The sequence below is a fragment of the Sander vitreus genome, chromosome 9 (assembly GCF_031162955.1).
Source record: "Sander vitreus isolate 19-12246 chromosome 9, sanVit1, whole genome shotgun sequence".
In the NCBI taxonomy this organism is placed as follows: Eukaryota; Metazoa; Chordata; class Actinopteri; order Perciformes; family Percidae; genus Sander; species Sander vitreus.
The window spans coordinates 13,827,570-13,842,110 of record NC_135863.1 but is presented as its reverse complement, the minus strand read 5'-3'; the positions used below and the strand labels follow the sequence as shown (position 1 = coordinate 13,842,110).

The 14,541-nt window shown below is 39.2% G+C and overlaps 2 protein-coding genes across 3 annotated transcripts in view; one reads left to right on the top strand and one right to left on the bottom strand.

The window, feature by feature from the left end:
* The window catches only part of psmd1 (proteasome 26S subunit, non-ATPase 1), a 41,151-nt gene that overhangs the window by 10,145 nt on the left and 16,465 nt on the right, over positions 1 to 14,541 (top strand). Inside the window, exon 17 of the mRNA XM_078258815.1 lies at positions 11,775 to 11,889. Within this exon, the coding sequence (XP_078114941.1) occupies positions 11,775 to 11,889 (115 nt within the window). The remainder of the gene's footprint in view (positions 1 to 11,774; positions 11,890 to 14,541) is intronic.
* On the bottom strand, positions 1,483 to 8,204 carry htr2b (5-hydroxytryptamine (serotonin) receptor 2B, G protein-coupled). Of its 2 annotated transcripts, XM_078258816.1 has the most exons (4): positions 8,008 to 8,204; positions 6,844 to 7,460; positions 4,238 to 4,438; positions 1,483 to 3,299 (listed from the first exon to the last, which is right to left on the bottom strand). In XM_078258816.1, the coding sequence occupies exons 2-4, from the start codon at positions 7,103 to 7,105 to the stop codon at positions 2,341 to 2,343; spliced, it is 1,422 nt and encodes a 473-aa protein (XP_078114942.1). In that variant the 5' UTR covers positions 7,106 to 7,460; positions 8,008 to 8,204; the 3' UTR covers positions 1,483 to 2,340. The 2 variants fall into 2 exon arrangements, with proteins under 2 accessions (XP_078114942.1, XP_078114943.1); XM_078258817.1 differs by lacking the exon at positions 8,008 to 8,204 and having other exon boundaries at positions 6,844 to 8,000.

Below are 14,541 nucleotides of genomic sequence, written 5' to 3'. Positions count from 1 at the left end.
ATCTGCCCCCACACTAACACACACTGCTTTAAGACTAAATTAAACATGCAACAATGCATTTGTGTAGTTTGGCTCATTTTGTTGAATAGAAAGGAGAAAAAAAAACTGTTCTGTAGAAAAAAATATTTTTTTATATTAGCATTTCTATGTGCTATAAAACTACTACTATAGCCAGCCTTAGCCTTATTAGACATTTACCTCTGAAGTAGACTCCATTTTACAATCTTCTACTTTTGTCTGATTTGTTTATTGCAAATATGAAACAGAAATAATTGACTGTTTCCTGCTTTCCATACAAAATATAACTCTTAAACAAACTAAGTTGTCCTTATTTGACAAGGACTAGAAAACCATTGGCATGTTTAAAACAAATGGCGATAATGTATGCACATTATAGACACAGCACTACTTTTTGTGTGAACCATTGCAATTCCCTTGTGTTATTTTAAAAAAAATTAAGCATTTGTTATTTATTTTTTATTCTTGCTTCTGTTGCCCTTGTCACCCTCCTTTTTTAGTTTGCTACTGCTGACAAGATTTAATTGGACATTAACACCTTCTATATGGTGTGATAAGAGAATTTAGATGCACTGTTGTCTGGAATTTAAAATTACTTCCTGGTCTTCATTGAAGGTGTTCCTGTGTCAGAGGAAGATGGACATACTTGTTACTGTCACTCACATGTTCTTCCCTGGCTATTTATAGGGATTCATCCCTCTCAGACCAACTAAATTACCCATTCGAGACCAGAGCAGTGTCAAACAGAGTGCCTAGCCAGTGCACAGATATCGGGGTGTCAATTTTAAGCCCAAAAATAAATATTAAATAATAAATAAACTTTGTGTAAATCTTCACTGCATTTAGAGAAACTGCTGAACCAGAACAATTCCGTTGGCCTCCTGTTCTCCAACTTCATAATGGTTCAAGAATAACTCCCTTCACTCCCTCAACATGTACACTAGCACTCAAGAAGAAGCGTTTAAGTTCAAAAGTCTTTACTATTCTTACAAAATCAGCAGAGTTTCTGTTTGTTAACAATGAGACCGTGTTGGTCTAGGCAATAATAAAACCCTGGCACTTTCCAAACTCCTACAAGCTCGTGGAACCTTATCCAGATCTCATTTTTCTTGCCACATGACAACAAACGCCGTTACATATGTTTTGAAAAACTAGGTTTAATTTAGACTGATTAAACTTTTATGTGTTTGGATGTCTGTAGTAAAATGCTACAAACGGCTGTCGTATGCATTAAGGGACTGTAAAAAAACAAAATAGTGCTTATACTTTCCACAGCGTACTGTATTTATCTGGTATTTGCTGATCTTTTTGAGGCTTTCCAATTTACAGTTTATTTGGCTGTCCTGTTGTGCTTCAGTCAACGCTGTTTCATGAAAAGGAAGGGAAAAAAAAAAATGTACCTGCTGATGACAAAGTGGCATGAAGGTGTAGACAGTAAAAGAACATATATACTCAGAATTAGTGCAGTGTTTTCAGTTCAGCAACCTATTTTTTTTTTATTGAACACATTTAGTTTTCTATAATAAAAACATCAAGCTGCAATACACATACAAGAGGAGTGATTCTCAAAGGTCCAGCAAATACACAATTATTATCATTTCAAGAGTGCAATGTATTTTATGCGTCTGTTGCAGAAAAGATTTGAAAGGTAGAGTTGTTTGTCTTAACAAAATATAAGCTTGTGGTCTGAGATGGTTTACATCATATTAAGATATAAAAGAATCAGCATAGGAATATATTCTGCATTTACAGAGGGATTCCAGGTTATCGTTATGTCTTCATTCCTTAGATTAGATTTTGTCTGGTGGCCTGAACTTTGTCGACTTTAGACCTTTCATAGAGGACATCCGCTTTTGTTTTTTTAGTCGACCTGTTACAGGTCATCTCAAGGTTTTATAACGTTTGAAAACTCAAACTCTCTTCTGGTACACTATGAACTGACTGTCTTCACATTATTAATATGGCCTGTCTTAAAGACCCAGTGAGAAATATTTATTCATATATAATAAAAGTTTGACTTATGGATTACATTTGTTTCCAAAATGATCATAATTGAAAATATTGCCTTATTTTGCTTTTGTTAAAAAAACATTACTGATGTAGACAAACCAGACAGCAACAGGTTACATTTTGTTGTTGTGTAGTGTACAGTTAGCACTGGCGTTAAATTATTTGGTAATCAAATTGAGAGTAACAGCCGATTCAGAATTATGCATTTTGAATATTTGTTGTGGGGCAAGCCTTTATCTTTAAAGAGATGCACCATGATTTTGATCCATTTCAAGTGTTACCTTTTTGATTTGATTCAATTGTCTGGTAGCTCTATACACAGCTAACATGTTCCGCCTGCTTACCAGCTTCATTTTCAGTCAGAAGCATTGTGTCTAACACAACACCACCAGATGACTGTACAGGTGCTTGTCGGCACCTCAGTGGACTTTGGTAGCCAACTGCTCCAATGCCATTCTTCATTCCCCGCTTCATGAACAGTTTAGAGTTTTCTGCCATGGAAGATCTGAATGAAATCCGTGTAAGGCTCCGATCTGCATTTGATGCCCTTGGGTGCCTTCCTGGCCCATGACTAGCAGAGGTTTCGTAATTGCAGGTCATGTAACGCGTGAACGCTTGCCTGAAAGTTTTGTTGAACAGGGTGTAGACCAACGGGTTGATGCCTGATGACACATAACCCACCCAAACAAAAATCTCCATCAGGCGGGCGATTACATGAACATCACAGCTTGTGCATAGCACAGAGGTGATATTAGTGATGAAGAAAGGGCACCACATGACTACGAACAGGAGGAAGACGATGCCTAGCACCTTTGAGGCGCGCTGCTCATTGCTCAGAGTCTGCATTGACTTCTTGCCCATTGTTGACATTCTCCGAAAGGACATTTCATCTCCTGTAGGAGAGTTTGTTGTGCCTACATATGGTTTTTCTTGCATCCTGGGAAGTGTGCTGTCCAGCATGTTAAGTTGATCAGTTTGAGGTGGAGTCGCAGCCTGTTCTCTTTGAAAAACTGTGGAAACTGTCGGGTAGCTAAAGCGCTGAGTCACCTTTGACCTGAGCAAATAAACCTTTTTGCGCAACACCCGGACAGTAAGTAGGTAGATGACCATCATGATGGTCAGTGGGATGAAGAATGCCGCCAAGGAGCCAAACATGATAAACTCCCGGAAGGTGTCTGTTTTCAGCATGCATGTGTGGTTGCTGTTGAAGGTGATGTTGTTGGGAAGATGGTAGTTCTTAAGCCCCTTAATTGGAATAGGGATTGCGATACCTGGAAAATGACAAGAACTGTAAGCATTGGCAATTATCTAGTTTGTAATATTGATGAATTACTTTGCTTACTACGGTAGTGTTTCTTTATCATCTCAGGGAAAGACATTTTATTTTTCATTTCATGTCCATGATAGTAGTAGTAGTAGTAGTAGTAGTAGTAGACAAAAGATTAATGTTTAAAGGATATTGTTAGGAATAAACAGGCATGTTCTGATTGAAGGATTTCCTGTTTTGTTTTTAAAATCAAATAAACTAAGCATCCATGGCGCTACTTTTTTAGTTTCTTACTGTAAAGCTGAAATGATTAGCAGATCTTGAACAATGAGCCTTAACACTTTGGAGGACAAATGCAGAAAGGTGATTCTTAAAAACGAACAGGCAGCACAGTAGGAAAATCTTAGTTTAGCTGCTTGAAAAGGACTAGCAAGCAGCAAAACCAACCTCTATCAATGCTTTCTATAACTAAAACGTGCTTTCTTAAAACAGGAAAGCATGTTTTAAGAAAGCTTGTTTTAACTAGGTGCAGCAAGCTGCACCTAGTTAGCCACAAGAGACAAGAAAACATTGTGCAGCTTGCTTTGGCGGCACAAGCCACATTGCCCTTTGGACAAACTTCAGTTTCTCATGAAATCAATTGGGTTGTCCCCTTCGGACATCATCAGTAACCTCTTTAAGATTCACTGTGACCGATGCTGCTGTCCCAGCCCCTCAACCACCTCATCTCCTTCCCATATACACTGCAGCTACAAGTTGCTGTTTTATACTGTATAGTATCTGCTTTTATTGCATATGACAAATATTTGTCTGTACATCATGTCTGTCATGGATATTATGTCAAGTAAGCAGTCTGTTCCTGAGAAAGAACTACTCAATGTAAAAACTTCTGCAGAGTTGGATAAGGAGTTAAGTTAAGGAAATTTGAATTGATATGCTTACAAATGGATATAAGCCACACCAGTGCAATCTTCACCATCGCTTTGGCTCTGGATTTGTACTGGCTGTGTTGGATTGGCTTCTTTATGGCAATGTAGCGATCCAGTGAAATGGCGCATAGGTGCATGATGGATGCAGTAGAAAATAGCACATCGAGGAACAGCCAAATGGGGCAGAGGGGATCCGGAAGAGGCCAGCCTGAGTCTAGAGAGAAGATGAGAAGGCAATTAGTTCACTAAGGCAATAAGCAATTGCATGGTAGTAGTTGGTGTTGTTTTTACTTACTACATTACTTATCTGTGTTAGTGTTTCTAAAATCTATATAAACCTATAACCTATAATGTACTTGTGTGGTGTAACCAATTTTTATTCCAAAAAGAATTTGATCTTGCGCACCACCAGTTATGGGAGATGTACCACAATGGCAAGGAATTAGAAGTAGCACTCATGCAAAAGATTGGTGTTTGTTTATCTCTGCGAGGAAAGACTTTACTGGAAAAAGGCAGGTTCACTGACTGTTTATGGAGCTAAAAGCTGTGCTGAAGACCATACTCAACAGTAGTGTTTATTTTCATTTCCAGGCATACAATTGGCAAGTTATTGTTCTGGCTTTTGTCCTGTTATCCATAATTTTCTCTTGATATGCCTCTTCTTCTTGCACCACTTTCTACACACACTTGGGGGGGGGGGGGTTGTTGAGTCATAGTTTTAATTAGGTTTCATTTGGAAGTCTTATTCATTGACAAATACTTTACTCGTTCTCACAGTAGATCCTCTGTACGTGTTTTCTGAAGTGTTTAGTCCCATGCCAAATTCAATAAACGATGTAGCTTGCAAGGTCCAAGTAACTGTACAAGGGAACATATTTTTATTGTTTAATTGAATTAAGAAACTTTGAGTAAACTGTGGTTTGCCCTCTGCAATTGCAAATGTCTAGTTCACATACAAATTCCACAACAACTGAGTTTGTATTACTTTCATAGTCTTGTTAAAAGTATAATTTCACTAAAACCTTCTATCCATTGCTTTTTTTTTTTTTAAAGCCTTGTAAAGAAACGGCCAACACTAGGGATTTGTGTTTACATTTTATGTACATACAGTAAAGAATGAAAAACAGCATTGCTGCTCTGTTGATGTTTTTAGAGTTTACTTTTGAAAATGTCCTTGTTCAAATGCCAGCCTATATAAATTGTTTTTTGGAGGGTAATGGATGTCCTGCAGTTTGTTTCTGGTTACACACGACTGTGGTCAGTACCTTGCATAGGAATTCACCTTATTGCTGCAGATGGTGTAGGCTTTTTATAAGGCATGGGTTCAAGTTTATTATAAAACAAGCCGTATGTATATTAGCTGTTTCTTATCCTCACCAGAGATAAAAACAGATGTTGTGGTTCACATTCTTTTTATAGTATTTTTTCTTTTATATTTTCTTTTTTATTGTGGCTTGTGTTTCATCAACCAAAACTCATTGCCAGAAAAGCATATAGCACAGTACAAAAAAATCTGACCAACACCCCCCCCAAAAATAAATTGATGCATTTTAAATAAAGCTGTACTTTTCTCAGTCACAGGGATATGCCCTTATGCATTTATTAATGCTTTCACACTTTTACTGCATTGGTTGTCAACCTTTTATGATAAGGACTTTTTATCAGGGCATGAGATAAACCCTTAGATCTGAATGTGGACCCCATGTAGACAGACAGACAGACAGACAGACAGACAGACAGACAGATTTATCACAAGTATAGATGCAATAGTAATCGCATGTTCCTTACTCAAGTAGCCTCTGTATTAGGACAATATTAAAGCAGTGCCTGTGATCAATTCTGCATGAGTGCTGGATGTGTTGCACTGAAAGGCTGCTCAAGTCCAATGTGATTTTTGAGACGAGCAAGACCACACACACACTATACTCCACTCTTATGTGTGAGAGACATAATTTCGATCTTGCTCATTATCCTCCAATTTAATTAATGGGGCATAATAGCTTAGCCATAGCTCTGTATTTTGCAATTGTATTAAAACCGAGAATAGAAGTCTCAATTGGTTCCTATGTAGCTATATTTACACGGCACTGTCACTGGAATTAAAATAAAACCGATTTTGTTTCTGTGGGAAATGATCCCTCAGACCAGTAGTTCAGTCCAAGCTGTGCAACTGCTACCATAGCACTTCCAGAGGAAGTAGCATGTTTATTGTCCACTATCTCTTATGTTTAATCTAGAATAATTTGTTTAGTGATGGTCAAGATTGTATCTAGTCTTTCTCACAAACTATTTTTATCCTCATTTGCCACCTATAAGTATGCTGGCCTGTTTTTCTTTGTAGATTATTAAGAATCAGAAAGGTTAACATCTTTGTGAAATGTTTGAAGCTGGTTATGCCCCCACATCACAGCCACACTTACACTCACCTTAAAACATTATTGTCTTTAACAGATATTTTAGAGTAATGTAATTTGCCATTAAGGTTAACAAAGAATTGTTTTGGGCATTGAGCAAGGACATGTTTCTCCTGATAAAATCAAGTATTTACTGCTTTTGTAGTGTACATGTTTGTTTTAAAGATAATAAGGTTTTAAACACAAGGCCCCATGCTAAACTTACTGTAGAGAACCGTGATGAGGGCAATGGGCATTACTAGGAGTCCCACCAACAGATCAGCCACAGCAAGCGACATCAGAAAGTAGTTGGTGGCGTTCTGCAGCTTTCTTTCAAGTGACACCGCAAGAATGACCAGGATGTTTCCTCCAATAGTGGGGATGATGACCATAACAATGAGCAGGGCAGCCCATTTTAGCTGAGCCTCAGGTGCTTCTCCTGACTGTGAGTTGTTAGCTTTGAGTGGAGCCACAACAGCTTGAGACATGGTGCTGCAGAGGTTACAGCAGGCCTTAGCTTGGGTCGGGGCTCTGATCTTTCTGGTGTTGGACACTCGGTCAGCATGGTCACTGCGTCCCACAGGCAAGGACACAGGGTAGGACAGGAAAGCTCAGGGTCAATGCACAGGATGCTTCATCCCTTGTGCACTGTACAAACAAGAGTAGCTCAAAATCAGTAGAGAATCCACTGCTTGGAGGGGACCAAAAAAGAGAGGGGGAAAAAAAAAAACGGTCCACACTACAAACTCCAATGCTGGCAATAATCCCAACACGGTTAGTACTTCCGCAATGAGATTCTCAGGGGTCCTCACTTTCCCAGGCAGTTGATACTCATGTCATCCACTGCGTCCATTTAAAAAAAAAAAAACGGTTCTGTTAAAGCGACAACAATACCTTGTTACCCGTTTGCTTTTATTTGTCTGAATGATGGTATAATAAATAAGAGAGTGTATAGTAACAGATGAGAAGGGTCTCTGTCATAATGGGAAAAGCCGTAAGGGTCACCACACTGGAAATTTCTTTTCCATGATGTGGAAACAAGTTGGAAAATTAAAGGATAAATTCCTTGCAGGTTTTTTTTAATTTTTTTTTTAGTTTCTGTTATTCTGTAGTTTAACTATAAAATCATTTATAAAATGTTTAAATGGTCTTGTATAACATTTCAATTTGAGATTTAGAATTTTAAGTTGTGACAAAGGAGAGATATTAAACATTTAAAAACCCTTAAGGGTAAGGCTTTAGATGAAAAAAGCACTGCTTGTCTCACTCTGTACTTAATACATCTCTACACATGACTGGATGTGGAATGGATTACACAGAATTAAACTTGATCAATATAAAAAAAAAAACACTGCCAATTAGCATTATCGTGATTTCGCTAGTTTCTTACCTGCTCCTGAAGGTGTACATTTAACTTCTTTGTTAACGTTTCAACTCAAGTATTTTTTCCAAGCCGCTACGTCTCAACTTGCGTAAACACAGAACAGCGCAGCTTAACGTCCAATGCATTTCAGTTTTTTAACACCTATTAGTTTAATATCTTAATAACAGTCCCCTACCTTTTTATATTTCCATCCTCTCCAAATAAGAATGTGACGGAGAATGCCCTCCCCCAGCGGTAAAACCTAAATCTGTCTCTCTCTGAAGCAGTCCATGATGTGGAATTTGTTTTGCTTCCACATGTTGGAGGAACCCCCAGTCTTGCTTCGCATCACCAACCGCGATCACAGGTTTAAAACTTTCAGATGTTGTGGCTCATCTGCCTCTCTTCCACTCACTGCCTCTTGTTCACAGCCTGTGATCAGCCCGCACTTTCTCCCGTCTTGTCCGCTCTCTCACTCTTCCCCTCCCTTCAATCCGTCTTGCCCGTGAGTCAGACTCTGTACAAAACAGATGAATGTCTTCGTGCTGGCAGTATGCCAGTGGTTCTGGGAGGTAATTTCCCTCAACACAGCCGTCCCACTGTTTATATTTGTCACTCTCTGTTCTCTCCTCCATTCGAAGTAAGCAGTGGTGGGGGATTTAGTAGTGGTGTATGGAGAGAAGTCCTGTTGAAAAGGTCTTAAATTGTACTTGTACCCCCATAGCGTTTTTATTTCATCCTCCATGAGTTAACATTTTCATGCTGAGGAAGTCATTTAAATACCTATCCTATTTTCTTCTAGATGATTTATTTACTTTTGAAATTTAGACCATTTTATTTTCTGCCTTAACAAGTCAATGTGTTTTCTATGTGTGCACCCATTGTTTTGCTTATAAAAGCAGATGCACGATGTTAAAAGATGTAGAAATAAAAGATCCCTGGAGTTTACAGTAACCAGATGGTTCTTCATAAGAAAATGTGTGAAATGCAGCCAGTAACTGGCCAACTTGGATCTGTGTAACCTTAGGTCTCCGAGTAAAGAGCAGTCCATAGACCAAATGTTTTAGCGGTTTCCTATCTACCTCATTTGGTCTGTTTAAAACGAACCCTGGAGCGTTTGGTCAGATAGTCTGGTTTGTTTGAGCTGGTGTGAAAGCTCATCCAAACTCTGGTGCGGATCAAACAAACAAACTTTGGTCCGCTTAAAAACGGGGGTCTCGCTTCGCTTTCAAGTTAACTAGAGTTCGGTTCACTTCAGGTGAGAACGCGATCCAACCCAAATACAGGAAGTGAACCAAAAACAGCATTTACTAGCCAGCAATTTCAACCTTGCACACAATTTACTGACTTATGACTTAAGGGATGATAACTTTTAGATCCATAAGCTGTTCTGAACACACATCGCTGGTCCTCTGTGTGACAACACATCATCTCTCTCTCCTTCACTTGCTGTCTTTCAGCTGCACATTGTTCCCTTTCTTCTAAAATATTAGAAGCACTAAAGCAGAACCAGAAATCCAAAGACGTTATAAATTTGGGGTTGCTCCGTTATTTCTGAGACCAGAACTGTCAGCGAGGTTCAGATATACTGTCCAATAAACAAGCGACCGTCTTAATCGCGTGACGTGTGTTTACAGTGTTTGGTGCATTTTTCAAAGTGCAGTGTGAAAGCCTACCAAAAAATGTTGCAACTTCACCCCTGAATCGCACCAAGTCCACCAAACTATAGGTGTGAAAGCGCCCTAATTGTTGACTATAAAAGCCATGCAGCCTCTTGGCTTGTTTAATACAACATTGGTACTTTCACAATGCATTTGGGTGACTGGTTGTATCAGACCGGAAGCAAGCTAATGAGATCTTCTCTCTCACAATGCAAGTGAATTTAATAACTGCCGCAATCACATTTCATGTGGAAAAATCTATCATTTGTTTAGCTAAGCTGTATTCCTGCTTCTTTTGCTGACATTTCAATGTATGTTACTTGATTGATTACATTGATTATTATCACCTATTGATGTTGCTCGTTGATTTTCCGATCCCTGCTTTTTTTTTTTTTTTTTTTTCGTGAGACCAGTGAAGATTCACAATTTTACCTTCCATACTTTCGTGCACTATTGAGGGGTCAATAAAAAAGCTGTAGCTCTCGGAATAATACAAGAACAGCTAGGTGATTTCTCTTCTTTTTCTGTTTCTTTTGTCAGATCAATGAGGTTGTAGTTCTGTGTAAGAAACTATGGCAGCCTTTTTAGATTCAGTAATTGGGACAGTTGATGCAATGTGACATTTACAAGATTGTGAAAAGTCAAACCCCAGAGATTTGTGCTGCAGATTATGATGCTGGCTTCTTGACTGGACCTGCAAGACCCTTTTGTTCTTATTTTTTTTTAAGGATTAATACTTGCAACACCAGAGTTCAAAAGCAGATTGTCGCATAACATTCTTGGTTATAATCCGTTTTCTTTCAACATAGATATGTCTGTTGAATTCAAGACCCAATGCTAAACTTACCATAAATCTTGCAAATCTTTGTTGAAATTAGGCTACCACCACATGATAATGCTTGGCATTTTCACCTTGTGACCTAAATCTAATACGAGACTCTACATCAGTATATGTCCCCAAGGCTGTGTCCTATGTGGCATGTACTGATTAAAGAGTATCTAATTGTGACTCAGGAGCAAACAACTGCGCAGTTTAAATATGACGTAGTGTTTTCCCCCTACTTAAGGCCTCTCAATTAGAACCTATCAAGTTTACTGGAAGTGCCAAATAATTGCGGGTAGTCCTTATTTTGGCAACCCTTTGACTTATACTGTTGCCTCATAATACTTTTTTTCATAAAGTCAACAGTACATAGAGTGGTCTTTTGCTGTTATGTTACTCATATGTATGTGGTTTTAGTGTTTTTTGTTATTACGACAATCTCATAATCTTGAATATTTCAATTGAATCATAAGTTAATAAGTCATTTATACAGTACAAGAGGTGGAACGATTTCATGTAGAGCCATAGCATTTTCAATTATACCATAAGTAAATAATGGTTTGGCTAAGTGATTTCCATTCTCACTATTTAACAACAGCACCAGCGCAGAAAATGAATAAGGACTTTTATAATAAGGATTTTTTTGGAGGCATACATCGAAGCCATGCATTTCATACCCATGCTCTTTCACTTTTCTTTTTTCCTCCACTCTCTACACTTTGTCTAATAACAGTGAGCCTATAGATTTGAGGGTGAATGCACCTGTGGCATCAAAATTAATGTCTTAATGGTATTTAATCATTGGACGATTTTGTACAAATGGCACCATATTGATGCAAATACTAGCTTTTTGGAAGATGGCCCAAATAAGCATTTCCCATCAAAGTCATCTCAAGATAACTACAATGGTTATGGTTCATGTGGCTCTTTTGCTCAAGGCCTCAAAGTGCCTTAGATTATATGGAACAAATCACCTCATCCATCAACAAGTGGAGTTTTTAAGTCTTAATATTCTTCTGGGCACACTGGACACAGTTTGTAAAAAGCCTCCTGCACACATTGTGCCACAGCCAAACACTAGTTGTGAGTTATCAGAAATGGATATATACTTCTGTAATATTTCTTTAAAAGAACAAATTATTTTTTTAATCATAACCCAAGGTATCTGTGTTGGATATATCTTTCTTTGTTGTGTACAATGATCACAGTAAGTGAGACAAGGCTCAAACCTTTGTTCTTGTCCTCAACTTTTTGTTGTAATGGTTAACCTGAGTGCCTCTTATTAGCTCTTATTTTTTCTGTCTCTTTAGGACCCCTGAGCAGTGTCCCAGTGTGGTGTCTCTTTTGTCAGAGAGCTACAACCCTCATGTGCGTTGTGGAGCTGCCATGGCCCTGGGAATCTGCTGTGCTGGCACAGGCAACAAGGTGAGTGCTTCCCCCTTAATTTTTCCTTTTGTCTCATGGTGTTGAACTGCTGTTAATGGAGCTCAAGACAGTGTGTCAAAATAAAAGCCTATCAGGGAGCATTGGAATGTTGCCATCTGAAGTGATTTGGGGATTTTAATGTATAGCATTGATATACCGGAAAGGGGCACATCGGCTATTTGACATTTTACAATGTCTCAACCTCAAGTTCACATCAAACATACATAGAGCCAGGTAAAACAGATTTAACAAACCTTACATCAAATCACCTCACAAATAGGTTCAGACTTTTTTTTGCTAGTAAACCCAGTTCCAAGATGTACATGTAAATAATGAGTTCTTATTTAATGAGATGTCTGCACAAGAGCATACTCCTATAGGTGCTCATAACTGCAATTAATATTCCTCGCAAGGCTGTGCTCAAGAACAGCTTAGATAGCATTTTTCTTTCCCCCAACAAAGGCAACATTGGCCCTGCTGCCCCCATTTATCCTATGTGCCTTGGCGTAACATGTGCGTCACTAATGCAAAGACTATCTACACTGCACAAAGGGTTTTCTTTAAAGCAGCCAATTGATGGCTCCTTGTCGAGGCTCATCTTAGATCAGCGAATACAGACTCACTTACTGTAGCTGCTGAGAAAAGATTACGTTTCTCTTGTCAGTTGTTAATAATGCCACCAGAACAAATGTTGCTTTGCTAAAATTAGTTGTGTAACGCTGTTGCTCAAAAGACAAGCTCTTATTAGCCTAAGATCTTACAAGTCATCTTCTTTTGAACCTCATCTGCTTCAAGACAATTTTCAAAATGGTCCAAATTTGCTCACAGTCACCAGGCAGTACACTGTTGTTGTGTTTGGGTTCATTGAAGTCCAAAAAGAAAATTGAAGAAGACAGTGTTTGGGGATGCTGCCAGTTTTTGAGTTGTCTAACTATGTGGGCTGATCAGTCTCAGGTGGCATAGCCGAAACGGAGTCATGGCTCATTGCATCCTGAGCCTTGAAGCACCGAAGTGAATGTTTTGAACCAGATAAGGCAGAGGCCTGCTACAGAGCTGATCAGCTCCAAAGCTCCACTGCTTGGTTTTTCCAGAATAAGACCTTGAGCACATTAGGTCCTTAGTGAGAATAATGATGTTGTGGCAAGAGAAGTGGGTCACCTATTTAGAGGGTGCACATTACTTTGCCATCATTTTACACCATTGGCTTTGGATATTTTTACTTTTTGCTTTACAGATAAAAAAATGAAAAAAAAACTGCAAAGGAAAGCTGTTTTGACCTTTTCTGTAGTTGGTTAGTTTATGCTGATTTTGTGCCATAATGAAAATCTTAAATACTGTTCAGTTTGTTTAGTAAATTGTATGGAAGCATTGTTCACCAAAAACCAACCACCATTTCAGAATACTGTCATATGATACACTTTTATAAATATGCATTAAAAATGGAAATTATGTTGTGGTGAAGTGTGTTCTTCTCTGTTCAGTTATTTACACAAGGTTCTAGCCAGTTTTTAGCAGCACTGAATTAAATCTAATTTAAAGTCACTCACGCTAAAGCCCCTGACACACCAACCTGATAATCAGCCGTCAGACAGTCTGGCAAGGTCGGTGACTCGAGTCTGTTTGGTGTGTTCCGTGCCGTCGTCCTGACCTGACCTGCTGGGTCGGAGGGCGGGCAGTCGGACGCTAACCCGGAAATAACGAGTGGGATGAGTGACCAACACCTCAAAATCTGACAAAAATCTTTTAAACTGACCTTTGTCGATCTTAATTGAACACAGATTCAGCAACTGCATGGCCTATTTCTCGCTTAAAATGTTTTCAGAAACACGTTTCAGTGAACTATTTTCGTAAAATAAGAGATCGTATTTCGAACAAGCCGCCATTACTATCGGCTGGAGAAGCCAGACCCACGTGACGCGTTCATCATTTCCGGTTTTCATTTTTTGTATTACGTCTCGCGCACGCGCGGAACGTACACTCAAGATGGCGTCGCTTCGGTGTGTTCCAAGGCACTTTTTGGACCTCGGGGAGCAGACTGATCAGTCCGACTGCCTTTTCTGCCGACGTTCAGCCGTCGGGTTGGTGTTTCAGGGGCTTAAGGCACAAGCCTGAAGAAAACAGTCCACCACTGTATGTGGATTAAGAGGATCTTAAGCAACCATATATATGTGTCGTCCTGCTCTGCTGATTGGGGCTGACAGTAAATACCCTCAATTAAACTCCTCGACAACCTACCAGGAACAGGATGTGGTCGACTGGTGTTGGCTTTACACTCTAACTTATCATCCCGGTACATATCTGTCTCAGCCAGCTGAGCCAAGAGCACTGATGAAACATGGTTTATTTTACCTCTACTGTCATCGTCCTAGTTTGTTTCTCTTTCCTCTGCGGAGCTGACACCTCCCTTCTGAGTCTGGTGGTGTGGGTTACAGCCATTACTGCTCAGTTGAGGACAGAGGAGAGTTCAGAAATAAAGGGAGGAAAGAGGTGGTCCTCCCTCATTCTTACATTTATAGTGGGAGCAAACTGAAAAAGGCGAGGCTTGTCATAACTGTTACTCTGTTTACTGGGCAACCAGATATGGATGACACTAATCTCATTAATGTGTGTGGTCTGGTTGCCTCTGTTGATAATCCCTTTTCCTGTGTTCAA